The sequence below is a fragment of the Vanacampus margaritifer genome, chromosome 13 (genome assembly GCF_051991255.1).
Source record: "Vanacampus margaritifer isolate UIUO_Vmar chromosome 13, RoL_Vmar_1.0, whole genome shotgun sequence".
NCBI classification, from domain to species: domain Eukaryota; kingdom Metazoa; phylum Chordata; class Actinopteri; order Syngnathiformes; family Syngnathidae; genus Vanacampus; species Vanacampus margaritifer.
Genome location: NC_135444.1, coordinates 822,257 through 840,000, shown reverse-complemented (window position 1 = coordinate 840,000; position 17,744 = coordinate 822,257). Strand labels below are relative to the sequence as shown.

The 17,744-nt window shown below is 39.2% G+C and overlaps 1 protein-coding gene across 4 annotated transcripts in view; it reads left to right on the top strand.

Moving 5' to 3' along the window:
- ect2 (epithelial cell transforming 2) overlaps window positions 1-17,744 on the top strand; it is a 191,101-nt gene that overhangs the window by 55,883 nt on the left and 117,474 nt on the right. For 3 of the 4 annotated variants that reach the window (XM_077584340.1, XM_077584339.1, XM_077584338.1), the window contains exons 7-12: window positions 1-20; window positions 1,126-1,199; window positions 1,446-1,576; window positions 10,991-11,106; window positions 14,773-14,835; window positions 15,155-15,325. The exon at window positions 1-20 is cut by the window's left edge and continues 88 nt beyond it. In XM_077584340.1, coding sequence (XP_077440466.1) covers window positions 1-20; window positions 1,126-1,199; window positions 1,446-1,576; window positions 10,991-11,106; window positions 14,773-14,835; window positions 15,155-15,325 — 575 coding nt within the window. The remainder of the gene's footprint in view (window positions 21-1,125; window positions 1,200-1,445; window positions 1,577-10,990; window positions 11,107-14,772; window positions 14,836-15,154; window positions 15,326-17,744) is intronic. The other variant, XM_077584341.1, reaches the window with a different exon arrangement.

Sequence of the window (17,744 nt, the reverse complement as noted above, 5' to 3'; positions counted from 1 at the left end):
CTCATGGAGCGAAATACAGGGTTTGTACATGCTAATCTTTGTTTTATTTTCTCTTGAAAAGATTTTACTGCGAGTATAGTGGACCACGCTACCATGAATATGTGAGTCCATGGGTTTAGAACAGCGATATGAGGTATATTTGTTGACTATAGCGATATTGATTATTGTGATATTTACCATGATGTACTTAAATAAATGACATGGAATTATTATCTAATTACATAATTTGATTTCATTCAGTGAAAGAAGCAAGCACAATGTATTCTTTAATTGTATTTACCCTAGATAATCTTCAACTATTGGATGGTGATGCACATTTAAGTTTGCATCTGACTGGTCAAATTCAGATAAAAGTATTTCCGTAACATGGTCTGAAATTGTTGCAGTTTATTTTATAGCAGCCATTTTAGCATACATGGTCATTTTTCATCCGATAGAAAAAATGAGAACAACAAGTCGTGAGAGCCTTTTGTTCGAGGTGTGCGCTTCTTCATACAATTTAGTTGTGTGTGCGTGATGTGTCCAACAAGTTAAAGTCAAATGTGTGTGCGTGAATGTGCATGTTTCTTAAAGCGACATTAAGGAAGTCTACTTTGATTATACGATACGATACGATATACTTTTATTTTCCCCGTGGGGAACTTTTTCCTGGACTCCGTCCAGCTGCAGTTTCCAGTAAAGAAAAAAACAACAGATTATGGTTAATTACGACATTTCTTGATTAATTCCAATCGTTCCAGTTTTAAACTGTTCAACTCATTTCCAATTATTTATTTTTATTTATTTTTTAAAAAGAAAAAAAAAGGCCAGCAGGTGGCAGCAGAATACAAGAGATCACCCAAGGCCATGTTGCAAAAAGTTCTTTTTCCCAGTGATTTCAACAGGTTTGTGAATAATGATGAAACTTAGCTATATTCCAATGCTAATGCCTGCAAAAAAGAAACAAGTTTTTTTCCTGATGAAAGTAATCCTTCTTTTGGTAGGTTCCATGTTTTCATAGCAATAGAACACAATATTCTGTGGATCTTGCACAATCAGTCAAAAGCCAGTAATACAGCCGGGAGCAAAGGGGTTTGCTTCAGTGAAAATGACTGGGAGTGAATGAGATATGTTAATTTGTTTTAGGTGGCCGTGTCTATGGGAATTCCCATACTCACTGCGTCATGGATATACAAAGCATGGGAGAGAAGAAATGACGAGTAAGTCCATAATCATTACTTTTTCAGTTTCATTTTCATATTTAATATACAAATTTGTCGTAGGGACGAGCTGAACATTTTAAAGTTTCATTTAATTATTTTTGTTAGTGTCTGTCATGTGTATTATTTAGTATGTATTTTAGTAATGTTATGAGAACTGTGTTTTAAGTTTCAATTTTAAAAACAAACCTACTCATTAGGGAGAATAACAAGTAAACTTGTCCTCTTCATTTTCCACAAAATCAGGTCATTCCATGCAGGAGTGGAGGGTTTTCGAACTGAATTCAAAGTTCGGCCATTCCAAGACTGCATCCTCAGTTTTTGGGGGTTTTCAGATGAAGAGAAAACAAATATGGAAGAAAGGACTGTGAGACATGGTCAGTGTTTTGGGGTGAAATGTGTTTTTTTTAGAGTCAGTTTTCAACAAAGAACACAAGTTTTATTTATATATATATATATATATTACACAATTCCATTATCAAATGCTAGTGTTTGGAGATTATTTGAGTTTATGTCAAAACCTAAAACTGTAAGATAATTTTGATTGTCTTTAGCTCATGGGTTAAACAGGGATGTGATTTTTCCGCTAATTCGCGGAATTCCGCTTTTATTATCTCCAAAAATAAAAATTTAAAATTTCAGATTTCGTCTCTACAGCATTCCATTTTAGTGTTTCCATAACTGAAATGAAACGGATCTTGCGATTGGCTGAAGTCTCCGTGTTGACCAATAAACACGCTTGTTATAAAGGTATAGGAGTATGCCATTGTTCATTTCTCACACGTTTTTGCCGGGTGTTTAAAGAAAGATGTCCGTGATCGAACGCAAAGATGCTCCACGAGTTAAGGAAATTGACAAGATCGTAAAAAACAAGTTTCGATGGGACTGGTTAGAGAAGGATATATCTACAAATGTTGGAAAGAAGACTGTGACGAATTTGTTCAGTGACTTTATTCGGAAGATCGATCGTGCCGGGAAAGCGCTTTGCATTTGGTGCCATGATACCATTGACTATGGTGGGAGAGTTTTCAAAGCTCTTGAAAGTCACGCAAAGAGCAAAAAACACGTGAAAGAGACGAATACACCAATGATCCACAAGCTGAACGACAAGCAAGTGGCCTTCTTCAAGAAGTTCTTGTCCTGTTTCCTGAAGCCAGAGTCCCTTCAAGGCTGTAAACTGACAGAAATTGAGCTGAACAACAAAGCCAACCAACTCAGAGAAAAGGATATTTTCTATGGTGGTGTCACCAGCAAATTGATGGATTCTTCCAACAAGTCGTCAGTTGTGTTCAAGTTCAAAACCAAAGCCAAGGCAGCATATCTGGCATGTGGACTGTACCTTCAGAAAAAGTTGCCCATGAACAGCAAGCTTCTGAAAGCAGCCTCTGCCATTGACCCACTTGCCAGAGGACACAGCTCAACTTTAAACCAACTGAAGAAGCTGTCATCGTTGGTCACCAATGTCCTTGATGAGTCAGAGCTGGGAAACTATGATCTCGAGGTGAGAGAATACCAGTTGGACAGTGAGTTGCCAACACCTTTGGACTCAGAGGGGAAGGCAATTGCACTGGATCGTTGGTGGGCTCAAGTCTGTGCTGTTGGAAGATACCCAACCTTGGCCAAGATGGTGAAGGCTCTCATGAGTTGCTTCCATGGGCCGCAAGTAGAGGGGGCTTTCAGTGTCATGGGTGATGTCCTGAACCCCAAAGCATGCAGAATGGACATAGCCACATACAGTTCTATCCAGACTGTGAAATATGCCCTAAGAGCAAGAAAGACCACCTCTGTGGCAGGAAAGACATTCTGATGGATGCTGTGCAGTCCAAACTGTGCCTAAATCTGAGGACATCCTCCAAAAGGTACAGGGAAGAGAAGGATGCAGAAGCAGCTATGTTGTCTGCAAAACGAACAGAACTTGCTGTGAAACAGGACACCCAAATGAGCAAGGCTGCCGCAAGAAGAACCATCAAGGCTGCACAGAAGCAGGCTAGAAAGACCCATTCCAAAGCAATGAAGTCTAGGAGGAAGTAGTGTTTGTGTCATGTGAATGGATTGTGCTCAAGAATGAACACTTGTATATTCCTGTAAATATGTTGAATGTTTTAATGAGTAGAAAATAGAAACCAATATTTGTGATATTAAGTGATGTTATAATTCATCTAGAATGTGACAGAAAATATAAATTTCAGAACTTTGAATGAATTTCATGTTTCTGCATGGCCAGTGATTTAGTAGTTAATTGTGTATGCACATGACTCCGACAGATAACATCTTCTGCTATAACAAAGACATTTGTGGTATGTTCTAATATGAGTTACTTTTCATTTGGTCATGATACAATTATTTGTTCATGAAATTTGAACTCTTCAACATTATTTATGTGTTAACTTAGTAATCACATTAGTTAGATATGATGATATTCTCAGTGATAGTTTTTAAAAGCAAAGGCAGTCCAATGTTTTTGAATGTGACTGATTTTGAGTTGACTAAAACTGCCATTTTATATGGGATGGTTCAATATACATTGAAAATTTATGCTGTTGTTTTGTCTATTTCTTTGTCATGTGAGTACATTGAAAGTACTTAAAAACACGGAAAACCCATGAGCTCCGGGGGGCGAAGACCCCCAGACCCCCGGCTAAATTTTCAGATAATTTCACTTTGGTCAAATCACATCACTGGTTAAAGTTCTCCGTCATTTTGAAAATGAGATGGGTGTGCATCCCATAAACAAGTCGTCATGGGGAATTTACGTTTGTTGTTTATGGTCCCATCACTAAACTGACATTGCTATCACAGGGGCTTCATATTCTTAAAAGCATTAGATTTATTAATTTGGAAATACCACCTTAAACATTCTTGTAAAAGTATTGAATTTTAATATCTGGGTGAGGTCTTAAATTCCATGCTGTGTGTAACTTCTCTGTGGAGAAGCAGCAGGCTATATTAGGAGAAGTTGGCCAAACTGTCTGTCCCTTGATAAAGAGTGCAGGGTGGACGGGACATGACGAGAGTTGAGTCCTCCACACACTACACGGCCAATTTGAATGCAGGAGGGGTTAGAGGAAGTGGTGATCTCTATTTACTCTTTGGAACTTGCTCACTGGAGAAAATGAAAAAGTTTGAACTGTCGGCGCTGCGTGCTGCGGCGTCCTGCTATGGAGGAGCTAGTTGCTAACCCGCTACACGCTAACATGTGTAAGAGTTCCACCTTTCTTACAAATCATGCACCGATGTACTATTTAAACACCATATTAACGATAAAAACGGCAAAACTTGCGACTGGGATTAAAGTTTGTTTTGCGGTTGATGTAACGCTATGCATTGTCATCGTCGTAGCGTAATTAGGTCATAATTGGGGTTCGTGTGTCTTTGTGAGAGATGAAGGCAAGGTTATTTGCAGTGTTCCGCACAGATTTGAAATCTACTTAGGTGGGTGGACTCTAATGGAGGGTGTTTGCTGGGTATTCTCAGCCCTGCTACTTGTGTCTCCTCTAACCTCATGATCCACAAGTGTGTGAGTGACGGCGAACTAATGTTATATGCAGTATATCTGCTTGCGACACTTTTTAATATTTATTTTTATTTCACTTGGGTGGTGGCCAATTTACTTGGGTGCCCCCCAAGTATTAACATGGTGTGGGAAACACTGATTTGGGTGTGAATCTGTAAATGTTGCCTTAATAAGCGTTATTTGTCCGCTTTTTCCCAATTTCACACGTTATGATGGCTACTACTACTTCCCTCATGGGCAGAATAAATAATCTATATATCTGAACAGCTCACCACCTATCCGCGCTCATCTATCCAGCTGTGCCTATCTTGTTATTCAATTTAATAACCTTCACATGCCACACCGCTAAGGGGCAGTGCTACTTCTTTTATGTCAAGTGGGCTCTTGAGAGAGAGCTAGTGTTGGGTGGTGGTTGTAACGTGGTGGGAGCAGAGTACAAAGGAATAAAGTGGTCTGAACTTGAAACAAAAATTTAGTTTTTATTCCAGGTAACATTGGTAGCAGAGGATGGTTTGCAAATACAGAGTTCCGCCACCATTTGAAGAAGGTAAACCCTACGAAAGCTGGAAAAATTAGGTCGGAATTTGGACAAGAGTCACCGACTTGGAGAAGAAAAAGCAAGCCCTCGCGGGGCTTTGGCGCTATCAGGTAGGGCGCGAGAAACAGCGATGGAAATTCCAGTGGACAAACTAAATGATGACACGGGAATGAACACTCTATTTGCGGAACTTGATGGGTTGTTCCTAAAAGAAGAAAAGGACAGAATATATGAGGCTTACTCCAGTTTTGACCGGATTATGAAAGACGTGAATATGTCCATGGCGGACTATATAATTGAGTTTGAACAACGATATTCATGAATGTGGAAATACAACATGGAGTAGTTACAAGATGCTGTTTTAGCTTTTAAGCTGTTGGACACAGCATGTTTGGAAATGACAGACAGGCAGCTACTTTAGCAGCGTGTAGTGACTTAAACTTTGCTAACATGAAGTCAGTGCTGAAGAGGATATTTTGTGGAAACGTGAGTGCTGTAACGGAAGGAATCAGCCAGGAAACGGTATATGCTACGGAGCAGCAACGGAAAAATAACAAAGCCTCGCAAAGGTCCCCTCGACAGAAAACTCCACAAAATGGTACAAATCCACTTGACAAGTATGGATGGCAATCAAAATGTGCAGTATGCCAAAGTAAGTTTCTCTGGGATAAAGACTGTCCACACAAAGACGAGAGTGTAAAAATAACGGAGGATCGTGAAACGGAAGTTGAAGAGTGTAATGTTACTTTGTTTACCAAGTAACTACCAACAGATGCAAAGATATTCATGACAGAATGTTTTGGCTCAGCAATAATAGACACTGCTTGCACTAGGACATTGTGCGGACAACAGTGGCTTGAACACTACAGTACAGTATTAGGAAAGAAAAGTGCTAATACTATGAGAGAGACTGAAAAACAAAGTTGCAGGCCATTTAAATTTGGCAATGGAAAAGTGGTCTACTCAGTGAAAAGTGTGAAGATACCGGCTAAAATTTGGCACACAAAGTGTAACATAGAAGCTGAAGTTGTACCTGTTGACATCCCACTGCTCTGCAAGACATCCCTAAAAAGAGCAGGTACAATTTTCAACATGGAGCGTGACAGTGCAGTAATGTTCAAGCAGCCTGTCAAACTGGATTTTACTCGTTCTGGACGTTACTGTGTAAGCATTGTGGACAGTGAGCAGAAATGTAATGCTAATACGGAGTAAAAATCAGTCATGAAACAAAGACAGGTAGAACAAAAATAACACTAAATAAATTAAAATTAAATTAATTAATTAATCAAATTAATAATTATCTTAAGTGGTTAAATTAATAAGTCAATAAAATAACACAAGTAGGTAAATAAATAAATTTATAGCAAAATACAGCAGGCACCATAAAACATTGAAACAATGATGAGTCTCAAGCCGAGAACGCCAAAGAACAAAGATGTGTTTTAAGAGTGGGTAGAGAGGGAGGTTACATAATATTTAACGGAATGTCATTCCAAAATCCACGGGGAGAGATTTATCTAAAATCTCCCAAACTTTCTAGAGAGGAAAATAATGTGCTGCTAAGCACAATTTAAATTTTAGTAAAAAAAGATGAAAAAAAAGTTTATGATCTTGAAATGAAAGTTGGTCGATCATTAGTGAGAGGAAATATATTTTTATTGTCTTCTGTATTTATAATTGTTCTTTCACCATGCGAAAATATAATTTTTATCCAAATACCTGATTATTCAATAGAATTTTCTGTAGGATATTTGAATACCAAAATATTCAATAGCTGCAGCACGAGAGGGGACTACAACCCGCAGTGCTATACTGTTACTATACATAATATAAATGGATAATGAAAGAGATGACCTGACACTTGGGGAGGACTGGCCATCGGGAATTTCATGAGTTTCCCAAATGCCCAGTCCATCCACGGCGATAAATCGAATAGTAATCAATAGCTTGATGTTGGTCAAACAACAAATCGGCACTTTGGACTCTGCACCACCGCTCCCCGGAAAAAGTTCAGGCTCAGGATTTTTTTTTTTTACTTTAAGCCCTGCATGTTGATAATTTCATTTGGGATGGGTCTCAAATGTTTGAAATGACAGTCACGGCACATCTCAAAGCAAGGTTCAGCATTGGGCGTGAAGCTCATGACAGTTTTTCTTTTGTCGGTGTAGATTTTGTAACTTCTGACAAAAGAGTGAAAATACATCAAGACACATACATTGCACACTTACAGCCTATACCTCTCACATTGTCACGTGCAGCTGAGCAAGCTTCCCCTATTACTGAGGAAGAGAGGGATCAGCTCAGATCAAAGATAGGGCTTTTTTTATGGGTTGCTAGACAAAGCACACCTGATGCAATGTTTGATGCCAGAAATCTGGTATCAAATCTCAAATGTGCTACCATACAGACCATTCATGAAGCAAATAGAGTTGTTAAAATCAAAACTAAGACAATTGAGTTGAATTTTCAACACCTTGGAAAAGATGATAGCCTGAAGTTGGTTACATTTACATATGCATCGTTTGCAAATCTCTCAGATGGAGGTAGGTGGCCACTTAACTGTTTTGATTTGTGAAAAACTGACAGTTTTCTCCTATTTCTCGGCAGTCAAAGAAAATCAAGAAAATTGTCAGGAGTACACTTGCAGGTGAAACACTATCAATGTCTGAGGGAATTAACAATGCAATTTTCCTGTCAACATTATTCTCTGATCTCTATGCTTGTAGTACTGAGCAACCTGTACCAATAATCTGTTACTGATAATCATTCTCTTGTGGATGCACTGAAGTCTACTAAATTTGTTGCTGAAAAAAAAAAAGGTTGGAAATCTGCTCTATTAAAAATCTCATTGAAACCAAAAGGCTTAAAAAAGTGCTGTGGTCATTCCTGTAAATATGTTGAATGTTTTAATGAGTAGAAAATAGAAAACAATATTTGTGATATTAAGTGATGTTATAATTTATCTAGAATGTGACAGAAAATATAAATTTCAGAACTTTGAATGAATTTCATGTTTCTGCATGGCCAGTGATTTAGTAGTTAATTGTGTATGCACATGACTCCGACAGATAACATCTTCTGCTATAACAAAGACATTTGTGGTATGTTCTAATATGAGTTACTTTTCATTTGGTCATGATACAATTATTTGTTCATGAAATTTGAACTCTTCAACATTATTTATGTGTTAACTTAGTAATCACATTAGTTAAATTAATTAGCTCACCGCCACCCCAGTGCGAATGTTTGAGTGCATGAATAATGTATCCATTCCATTGTAAAGTGTCTTTGAGTGTCTAGAAAAGCGCTAAATAAATTTGATGCATTATTATTATTATGATTATGTCTTATCTATCTGTCTATCTATGCATTTAAATGGGTGCCCTATTAGTCATGGATTTTCATTATTTGCGGTCCGGCCTGGTCTCTATCCCCTGTTAACAGTTGGGGTACACTGTTACTGTCAAAGTTACATTATTTAAATAGTGTGGTGATTGGATTACGTTAGTGACTACATTTTTTTTCCTTTTCTTTTCTTGAGAGAGCTCAGTATTCAGCATTCAGTAATAGTACCGATTCGACATGTCATCATCATTGCTCTCTCTTTTTATTTGTATTTTTAAATACTTTTTATTTTGAATGTGCGTATGTGCATGTGCGTGTGTATGTGTGTGCGCATGTGTGCGTGCATGTGAGTGCGTGTGAGTGTGTACTCATTAGTTCACCTAAAACCTATTAAAAATCCCATACCGTTCACCTAAACCGAATACTTCAGAATCCAGCTAGTGTCGTGAGGTTGTCAGGAGACCCGAGGAAGGATCAAAGAAAAGAAAGGAAAGTGAAATCCAGCACCGACCAGACATTACCTACTACCCACCGGGTTACCAACCAGAGTCTTTCACCAACCCCAGAAACATTTAAATTCCAACAAATTAGGGAGACCTCAAGAGACCAAAGGAGAGACTGAGGAAAGGAAGGAAGGATAGATGAAGCAGCGTGAAATCCACAGACATCAGCTTCCACCGATTCAACAACCTGAGGAAGAAGCAGATTGTGTTTGAATTTCGATAGATGCTCGTGTGGTGGATCTGGCATGCATGAAAACCTCCACCAAAGAGGGGAGCCAGGACAGAGTAAGCACAACCCCCCAGGGACCCCCAGGCCACGGCAGCGTCAAGAACCAACCCCCGCGGGGGCCACCGGCCGGAGAGCCAACCCAGGAGCCAGGAACGCCCCCCACCCCAACACGGCCCGCGCCCCCAATCCAACGCAGCAGGACAGAGCACGGCAGGCCTGCCAGGCACCCCACCGGCCCACAGCCCCCGCTCACCCCATCCACCCCTGCTCCCCATCCAACCCCCCACAACCCAGCCCCAGCCGTCCCCAGGCCCCGAAACCCCTAAACACCCCCCCACCCCCAGCGGTGGCGCGGCGGGGATACAGATGGGGGACCGCAGCACTGCTTAATACTGCGGTCTGTCTCCACCCTATCCCAGAACCACCCCCACCCCCACCCCTCCACCCACCCCAAAAGTGTGTGTTATGTGCCCTATGTGTCTATTAACAATGTGTATTGTGCAAAACTAGTGCAGTGAGCTAAGAGGAGCGACCAGCAGGGGCAGGTGGCCACCAAAAAAGATTCTATATACGTAGACCATGTTTCTATAAATTTTGATATTTGGTTTTTATTCGAGGCAGATATTTTTTCCATTAAAATGTGATTTATTAGGAGGTTTGACCATTGGTCGATATTCAGAGTTTGTTTATTTTTCCAGTTAACAAGAATTGTTTTTTTCGCGATAGTAAAGGCTACAAGTGTAGATTGAAATTGTTTATGTGGTAAGTCAGTTGTTGTTAGGTCACCAAGCAAACACAAGTTTGGAGATAAATGTATCCTACAGTCCAAGATAGCGAAAAGTTTAGTCCAGAAATACATAACTGGAGTGCATACCCATAAAGCATGAAAATAAGTGTCTGTAGTTTTTTGTAAACACTGGAGACAAATGTCGGAGTCTGAGAGTCCCATTTTCTTCATCATATATTGTGTAATGTATGTTCTATGAATAATTTTATAATGGATAAGTTGTAAATTTGTGTGTTTTTTCATTTCAAATACGTTTTCACAAATTTGAATCCAAAAGTCAAATTCCGGAGCTATAGATAAGTCTGTCTCCCATTTCGAGATGGGTAAAGACATTTTATCAGTATACATAAGTAACTTATATATTTTTGAGAGTTTTTTTGTTGTTGTCGGAGAAAGCTTGGTAATATCTTTAGCTAAAACAGGCGATTGGAGCGTACGCAGAAGTGTTGGAATTTGTTTCTTTATCATACTTTTAACTTGCAGATAATGTAAAAAAATTATGTTTTTTATTTTGTATTTTTGAAGCAAGGATGTCTATGATATAAACATATTATCTTAGAAAAGATGGGGGAGATGTGTAATTCCTTTCTGCTCCCACACACCCCTGGACCTAGCTGGGTGCCAGCGGCCCCCAGACCCCCGGCTAAATTTTCAGATAATTTCACTTTGGTCAAATCACATCCCTGAAAACACTTATCAGCAAAAGTTATTATTTTGGTAACATGTACTGCCTTTGTCAAAATTCAAATGGAGCATTTTAACTCCAGAATTAGAGTGAGATTAATCTAGATTTAGAAAATGAATCTATGCCCATTAGTTATGTTTAGATGTACATTAATAAACCTGGTGTAATGTTGTTTGTTCTCTGGATATAGGTGGCAGATATCTGGAGGTTGGAAATGAAAGATGTACACACATGGTGGTGGATGAGAATATGATGAAGGAGCTTCCATATTGTTCCTCCAAGAAAGTCCTTGTGGTCAAACAAGAGGTAGATGTCTATTATTTTGGCTATTTAGGATTGGGTAAGGGGTGGATGGTGTCTTGCGGGGGTGTCATTCCTCTCGATCATGTCCTTGCAGGTGTCATTGCCCAGAGGTGTGGACTCGAGTCATGAATTTGACGACTTTAGACTCGACTTGACAAAATGTTAAGACTTGCAACTCAATTTGGACTTTTACCAACAATGACTTGTGACTTCACTCGGACTTGAGCCCTTTGACTTGAAAATACTTGCTTCTTCCACCAAAACAAAGACAAAAATGTATGTTAACGACTCTAGTAAGTTCCTCTGTGTGCGTGTGTGTGTGTATGTGTGCGAGCTGGGCTGACAGTGCCGTCATTCAGACAGTCAGTCAGGAAAGTTGCAAACGCGCAAACCCATGCCGCCAACGCAAAGGCAAACTTCAAAATAATGCTGACCAAATAATACATTGACACTAATGCAACAACCTTTGCGGATTTTACTTTGAAGTCTGCCTGCATGGTGGCGTAAATGTAAGCTTGACTACATCCCTTTGACATTTTGGCTTGCATTATCGAAATTTTTATTGAAATTACATATTTTCTACCACCATTATCATAATGCCACCCCGTAAGTGTATTAAATTGCTAATTTAGGGCGCGAAACAAAGTTAAAAAAAGTTAATTACGCCGTCATTGCACGATACGGTACAAGTCTCCGGCGTTCGTGGCTAGTAGCTATCTGTTAGCGTTAGCATTGGGTTTCTGCTACCAACAGTAATTTGACAGCTGTTGCTTGACTCACTTGCTTTTCTTATTGTTTTCAATATTGTGGACCTATGCTACTTTTTAATCCAATCTCCCTTTTTAAACGAAGAGAATATGCCTTAAATTGCATTTAGATCTTTTTTTCATTATTAATTTCAAGTGCAATATAACGTAAGGCAGGATAGCTTATTTTATACATGGACCATGTATAAAATAATTATGTATCTTGCCTTATATTGCACTTAAAGTTGTGTTCCTAAATCCTAACGACCATATAAGACATTTCGAGTTTATATATATATTTTTTAAATTTAATGGGCAAAAGCATTCTATAAAATGAATTAAAGACAAAGTTCTATTTATCTAATTTTATTTTATTTATTTTTAGAAATAATCTGATCCGTGACTTTTGTGATCTGTCACCACTAGTTGTTTGGGTACAAAAACTATGAGGTTGTCAACGAAAAATGAATTGCAGTATGTCCAAGATTAGATCACTGACGGAGAGGCAACAACTTCAAACATCGTTCAACATCTGAAGTTGCACAAAGAATGGTAAATAAGCTAATGTCAATTGTTTATCGGCTAACTATCGTTGCTAGCTGCGTAGTCAATGAGACTGTAAACTCACTGGTAACTCATTGCAAACACGGCAATCTGTCACCACACTGGGTTCACTCACTCCCTTACTTTGATGCATGGTCACCAGAAATAATATAATCTACAGTGTTGTTAAAATGACTCAAAATAACTTGAAACTCAAAGTGTAGGACTTGTGAATCGCTTGAGACTTGTCAGTCTTGACTCGGGACTTGTCAGTCTTGACTTGGGACTTGACTCGGGACTTGATGGCAAAGATTTGAGACTTACTTGTGACTTGCAAAACAATGACTTACTCCCACTTCTGTCATTGCCCATGTGAGCATTGAAGTCCCCCAGAAAAACAAGGGAGTTCTCAGTGCGAGCGCTCTCCAGCACCCCGTGCAAGGACTCGTGAGTGCTGCTTGGTGCATAATCAAAAAACGTCCATCCCCGAAGACGGAGGCAGGCTACCCTCTCATCCTTCTGGAGTGAACCCCAATGTATACACAGTAAATTCTAGGGGTGTGAATTGCCTAGTACCTTTTTGATCTGTATCACGATTCATAGGTCACGATTTGATTCGATACAGATTAATTCCGATGCAAATCTATAAAACGATTATTGTACAAAAAACAACAACTCTAATTTAGAAAATACTAATCAGTAAACCTGTACATGTACACTGTAAGATTTGTATGAAAATGTACTTCAGGCTTATGACTGTGAGCCACTGTATGTAACAAACAGGTTACAATCTGCTTCTTGTTGAGATATTAGATTATTAAATTAAAATATTAAATTGCTTAATGTTACATGAATATAACATTCTACCATGCCTTAAGTGTGAACCCTAAGTAAGACGTTTTTTATTTTTATTTTTTATTTCCCATCAAAAATTTATGTTTAAACATTGATTTGGCTGCATATTGAATTAATACGATAATTGCTCGCTGTAATATCGCAATATATTGCCGAATCAATTATTATTATTTTTTTAGTTCCCCTAAATTCTGTACAGTAAACTTGACTCTATTTTGATTGGACCAAATAGACTCAGTTTTAGAGTAATATTTAGTAGGGTTGAGTGAGTACAACACTTTCTGTATCCTTTCCACCATCTAAATGATCTGAATCTGTATTCGTAGTGGGCGTGGCATAAACTGGAAATGGGCGGGGTTTAACCGAGGGTAGGGCTAACAAAATGGGAGGGGCTTTCATCAATACATTAATGTATTTTTTTTGTATGAAATTGAAAAAAAAAAATGTATGTGTATAAAAAAATATTTACAGAGCAGTGAATTGAGAGTCACTTTATTTTTTTAATCACAATAGTAAGGGAACTATTTAGAACATGCTTTTTTTTTTAATGCAGTGGGGAGGGTCGGGGGGAGATCTAACATACTGTATTGATTCGTAGTGTGTTCAGCTGTGCACTTGTAGTGCTTTTACCAGCTAAATAAAAATTAACTTAGGAGGCCAGTGTGAGAGATTGACACAACATGAACCAAGCTCTGCCTTGTCTAGAGTGTTGCGGCTGCAGAAAATTAAGGACCAATTAAGAGATAATTAATTACTGTCCGTGTGCGGAGAGGGGAAAGTAAGCCGGCTTTCCTCTAGCACGGATATTAAGGAAGTCTATCTGTTATATTTGTATCCGGGAATTTTTTGTTCTATGTACCGGATCCTCGTGTCGTACGAATATCACCATATTGCTCGTGTCAGCTGGAATATTTGTAACTCCGAGACCAAAAACAATGTGTTTGGTCTCCTCTTGGCTGTAACGACACAGTAGGAGGGGCATAGCTCAGGTGGTAATGTGGCAGTCTCGCAAGCTGAAGGTTGTGAGTTTGTTCCTCAACCCTTGAGTGACTTTTTATCCCAATTCTTTGTTTTACTCACTTCCAAGTGTAAATATTACTCTAAAACTGAGTCTATTTGGTCCCACTCTAAATAGTCAAATACAGAATTTATTGTGTAGGCACTGAGCCAGGGGACAGTCAATCTGCCCACACCTGCTTGACATCTCACCGTGGGCAACGCCAGAGCGAAAGAGTCCAACCTCACTCAACAGCTCAGGCTTTTTTCCTGCCAGAAAGGTGACATGCTACATACCTAGAGCCAGCTTGTAGATCGGCTCACCAAGGAATAAATAAGTAATTAACAATACTGCATAAATAAACGTTAATTAAATAAATAATATCAAACACCAAATGTTATGTACGTAGCTGCCCTGGACGGGCTCCCCTCTATTGATCTACACTGATGTAACCTTTGTATTAGTTGTCATCATTTATTTTCATTCGGATGACTTGTTTTACACAATTGACATGTTTTTCTTTTGTAGTGGTTTTGGGGAAGCATTCAAATGGATGCTCGAGCTGGAGAGTCTATGTACCATTATGAAAAGGTAAGTTTACTGTATTTGTTCAATTACTGATTAATCTGTCAAATTTTTTTTGATTAATTGCTAATTGGATAGAAGTAAAATTTCCATCCCTTTATTTAAAAAAACAGGAAATTTCTTCAAATTGACCTAACCTCATCTCAAGCAATTCATTTAAATAAACGTTAACAACAGTGGTGGGTACACCACAACAAAAAATTTCAACGTCTCAACAACTGGTCATGTGCCCTTGAGCATCAATTATAGCTCAACGACGACGTCTCATGCTGTTCACAAGTCCACTCGTTGTCAGCTGAGGCATGGCATCCCTCTTTTCTTGAAGGGCAGCCCTCAGGTCATTGAGGTTCTTGGGTGCAGAGTTTCCAGCCTCTACACGGCCACTCAGCTGATCCCACAGGTTTTCAATAGGATTCAGGTCTGGAGAAAGTGCAGGCCATTCCATTTGCGGTACACCAGTCTCCAACAGCCGTTCCTTGATGATGTTGATAATGATGTTGAGTATTGTCGTTTGTGAATTTTTCCATTAAGATCCTTGTCAGAGAACAGCAACTTGTGCAAAAAGTACTGAAACATTTAACATTTGGACATGTGCATTCAAAAGCTTAGAGAAGGTCACATTAAGTTCACCTGTAAAGGCTTGAATGTATTTTAGGCTTGTCTGAAATTTCACCTGAAAGCCAAATATCCCTAACTTTTTATGAATATATGTGTATATATTTGAATTATTTTGTTGTTGTTGTTAATATGAACCGTAATAAAAGACAGGAGTGCACATAAAATTTTGGCATCGGTCCTCAAATGAGTCCCAGAGGTTGTTGTTTGGGGCAAATTTTTTGTCCCTGACCCACCCACCTCATGGATGAAGTTAGAGCTCCTCTATATAGGAAATTGAATTGCCACATTTGGCTGAAAAATGGATGTGCACAATCCCTCCCTTCACATCCACTGACAGAGGGCAGGAAATTCGAACCCGAATCCCTATATATATATATATATATATATATATATATATATATATATATATATATATATATATATATATATATTTATTTTTCCTTTCATCAATTTGAACGAGCGTCATGTATACACTTCATTCGGAATGTCGTCTCCCCAGAGCTTGTTTGCGAGGGGAGAACTTGTTTTTAAGTACTTGAAACTTTTTTATCAAGATGTTGCTTCAGTAAAAGTGTTAACACTATCACAACTACTGTGCTAAATGACGAATGAACTCTATGTTTATAAAACACGTGATCAATATTCGTGTGTCCCGCGGCTGCCACGGGGCTGATCTGATTAAACGGGAGAGCATTCAAACGGCAGATCGGAATGGATCACGTCACATGTAAACAGGTGACCAGAGATCTTCATTCGGAATGATTTCAATCAGAATGACTAAAAAGTCTCCATGTAAACCCAGCTATAAACTGCCCAATTCAGGTCCTGCCTCAGTATTTTGATAAGTCAGAATTTTCATTGGGCACGTCCAGAACATGAATCTTGTTGTTCTTCCGCCATTCCTTGGTTTTATTGCTGGAATGCTTTGGATTATTGTCATGTTGCATGATCCACCGTCTACCAGGCTGTAACTTCACAAAGGACGACTTCAGGCTATGATCCAGGATTTCACATTATTCCTCTGAATTCATGATTCCCTGGACTATGTGAAGTCAAGGTCTTGTGGATGAAAAATCAGCCCAGAACATAACATTCTCATCATCATGATTCACTCTAGGGTGAAGTTTTTGTTTGCTGGTATGCAGTGTTTGACTTTTCACCAAACATGACTGTTTTAGTTGTGATAAAACATTAACTCTTTGACCGCCAAAAACGTTTAATAACGTTTAGTAAAATCCAAATGAGTGCCGCCAAAAACGTTAAAAGACGTTAACTACTAACGTTTTTTTGGGGGGAAACGGGTGGAGGAAAGCCTTGGCCAGCTGTGCTGAAAGTATCAAGCAGATCGAGTTAGTATAATGACTATTTATGGGCACTAGATGGCAGTGATGACTCTTTGGACAAGATCGGGTAGGAGTCAGTAGAAGACGTGAGGCGGAGCTAGAGTGTTGAGGGAAGAATGGCTGAAGAAGCGAAAATGGCGACCGGTTGCAAGTAGCTCACGCTTGAGCATTTTTTTCGAAGACGAAAAGCATCGACCAATGCTAAAGAGCACATTGATGATGATGATGGTGACTCCGAGGTTGACGCCGAAGTTGGAAACGTTGACGCGGCGGCTTCGATCACGTCGTAAAGCCTCACCGGCTAGCGATGCTAACGCCGGAAAATGTGGTGCACAACCGAACACTTCTGCACAGGCGGACGTTCAATTGGACGATGAAGAGTACCCCGAGTCCAATGCATATTCATCGGAGGAGTGGGTACAGTCTGATCACGGAGAAGACACTGGTTCTGGACTACGATGCCATCATGGAGTGGATAAGATGGATCAGAACATCTCTTACCAACCGGTATAGGAACTGAAGGACATGAGGAAGCCAGACATAACAACAGGTCACCGTATCATGATCCTGAGAGTAGACTTGATGACAACATGGCCAAACACACACTGCAGTATATACCTGCTACTCCCCGGAAAAAAAGGCCGGCAAGAAAAAGTGTAGGGTCTGCACGCAAAGGGGCAATCGCAGTGAAACTAATCTGTGGTGCAAATCCTGCTGCGTCCCCTTGCACGCAGCGGAGTGTTACACAATATACCACACAAAAAGAAAAACTGTGTAGTTGAAACATCCACACAATTGTAAATAGTAGTAGTTTGCCAAATTGTTTTGTCAAATTGTTACACTGTTGAATGTAAAAAATGTATTTTGCTATCAAAAAACACTTTTTCATTGTTGGTGGTAGTGTTTTACAGAAGTAAAGCACTGTTTAGGTGTTTGTGGCATCATTCATGGAAA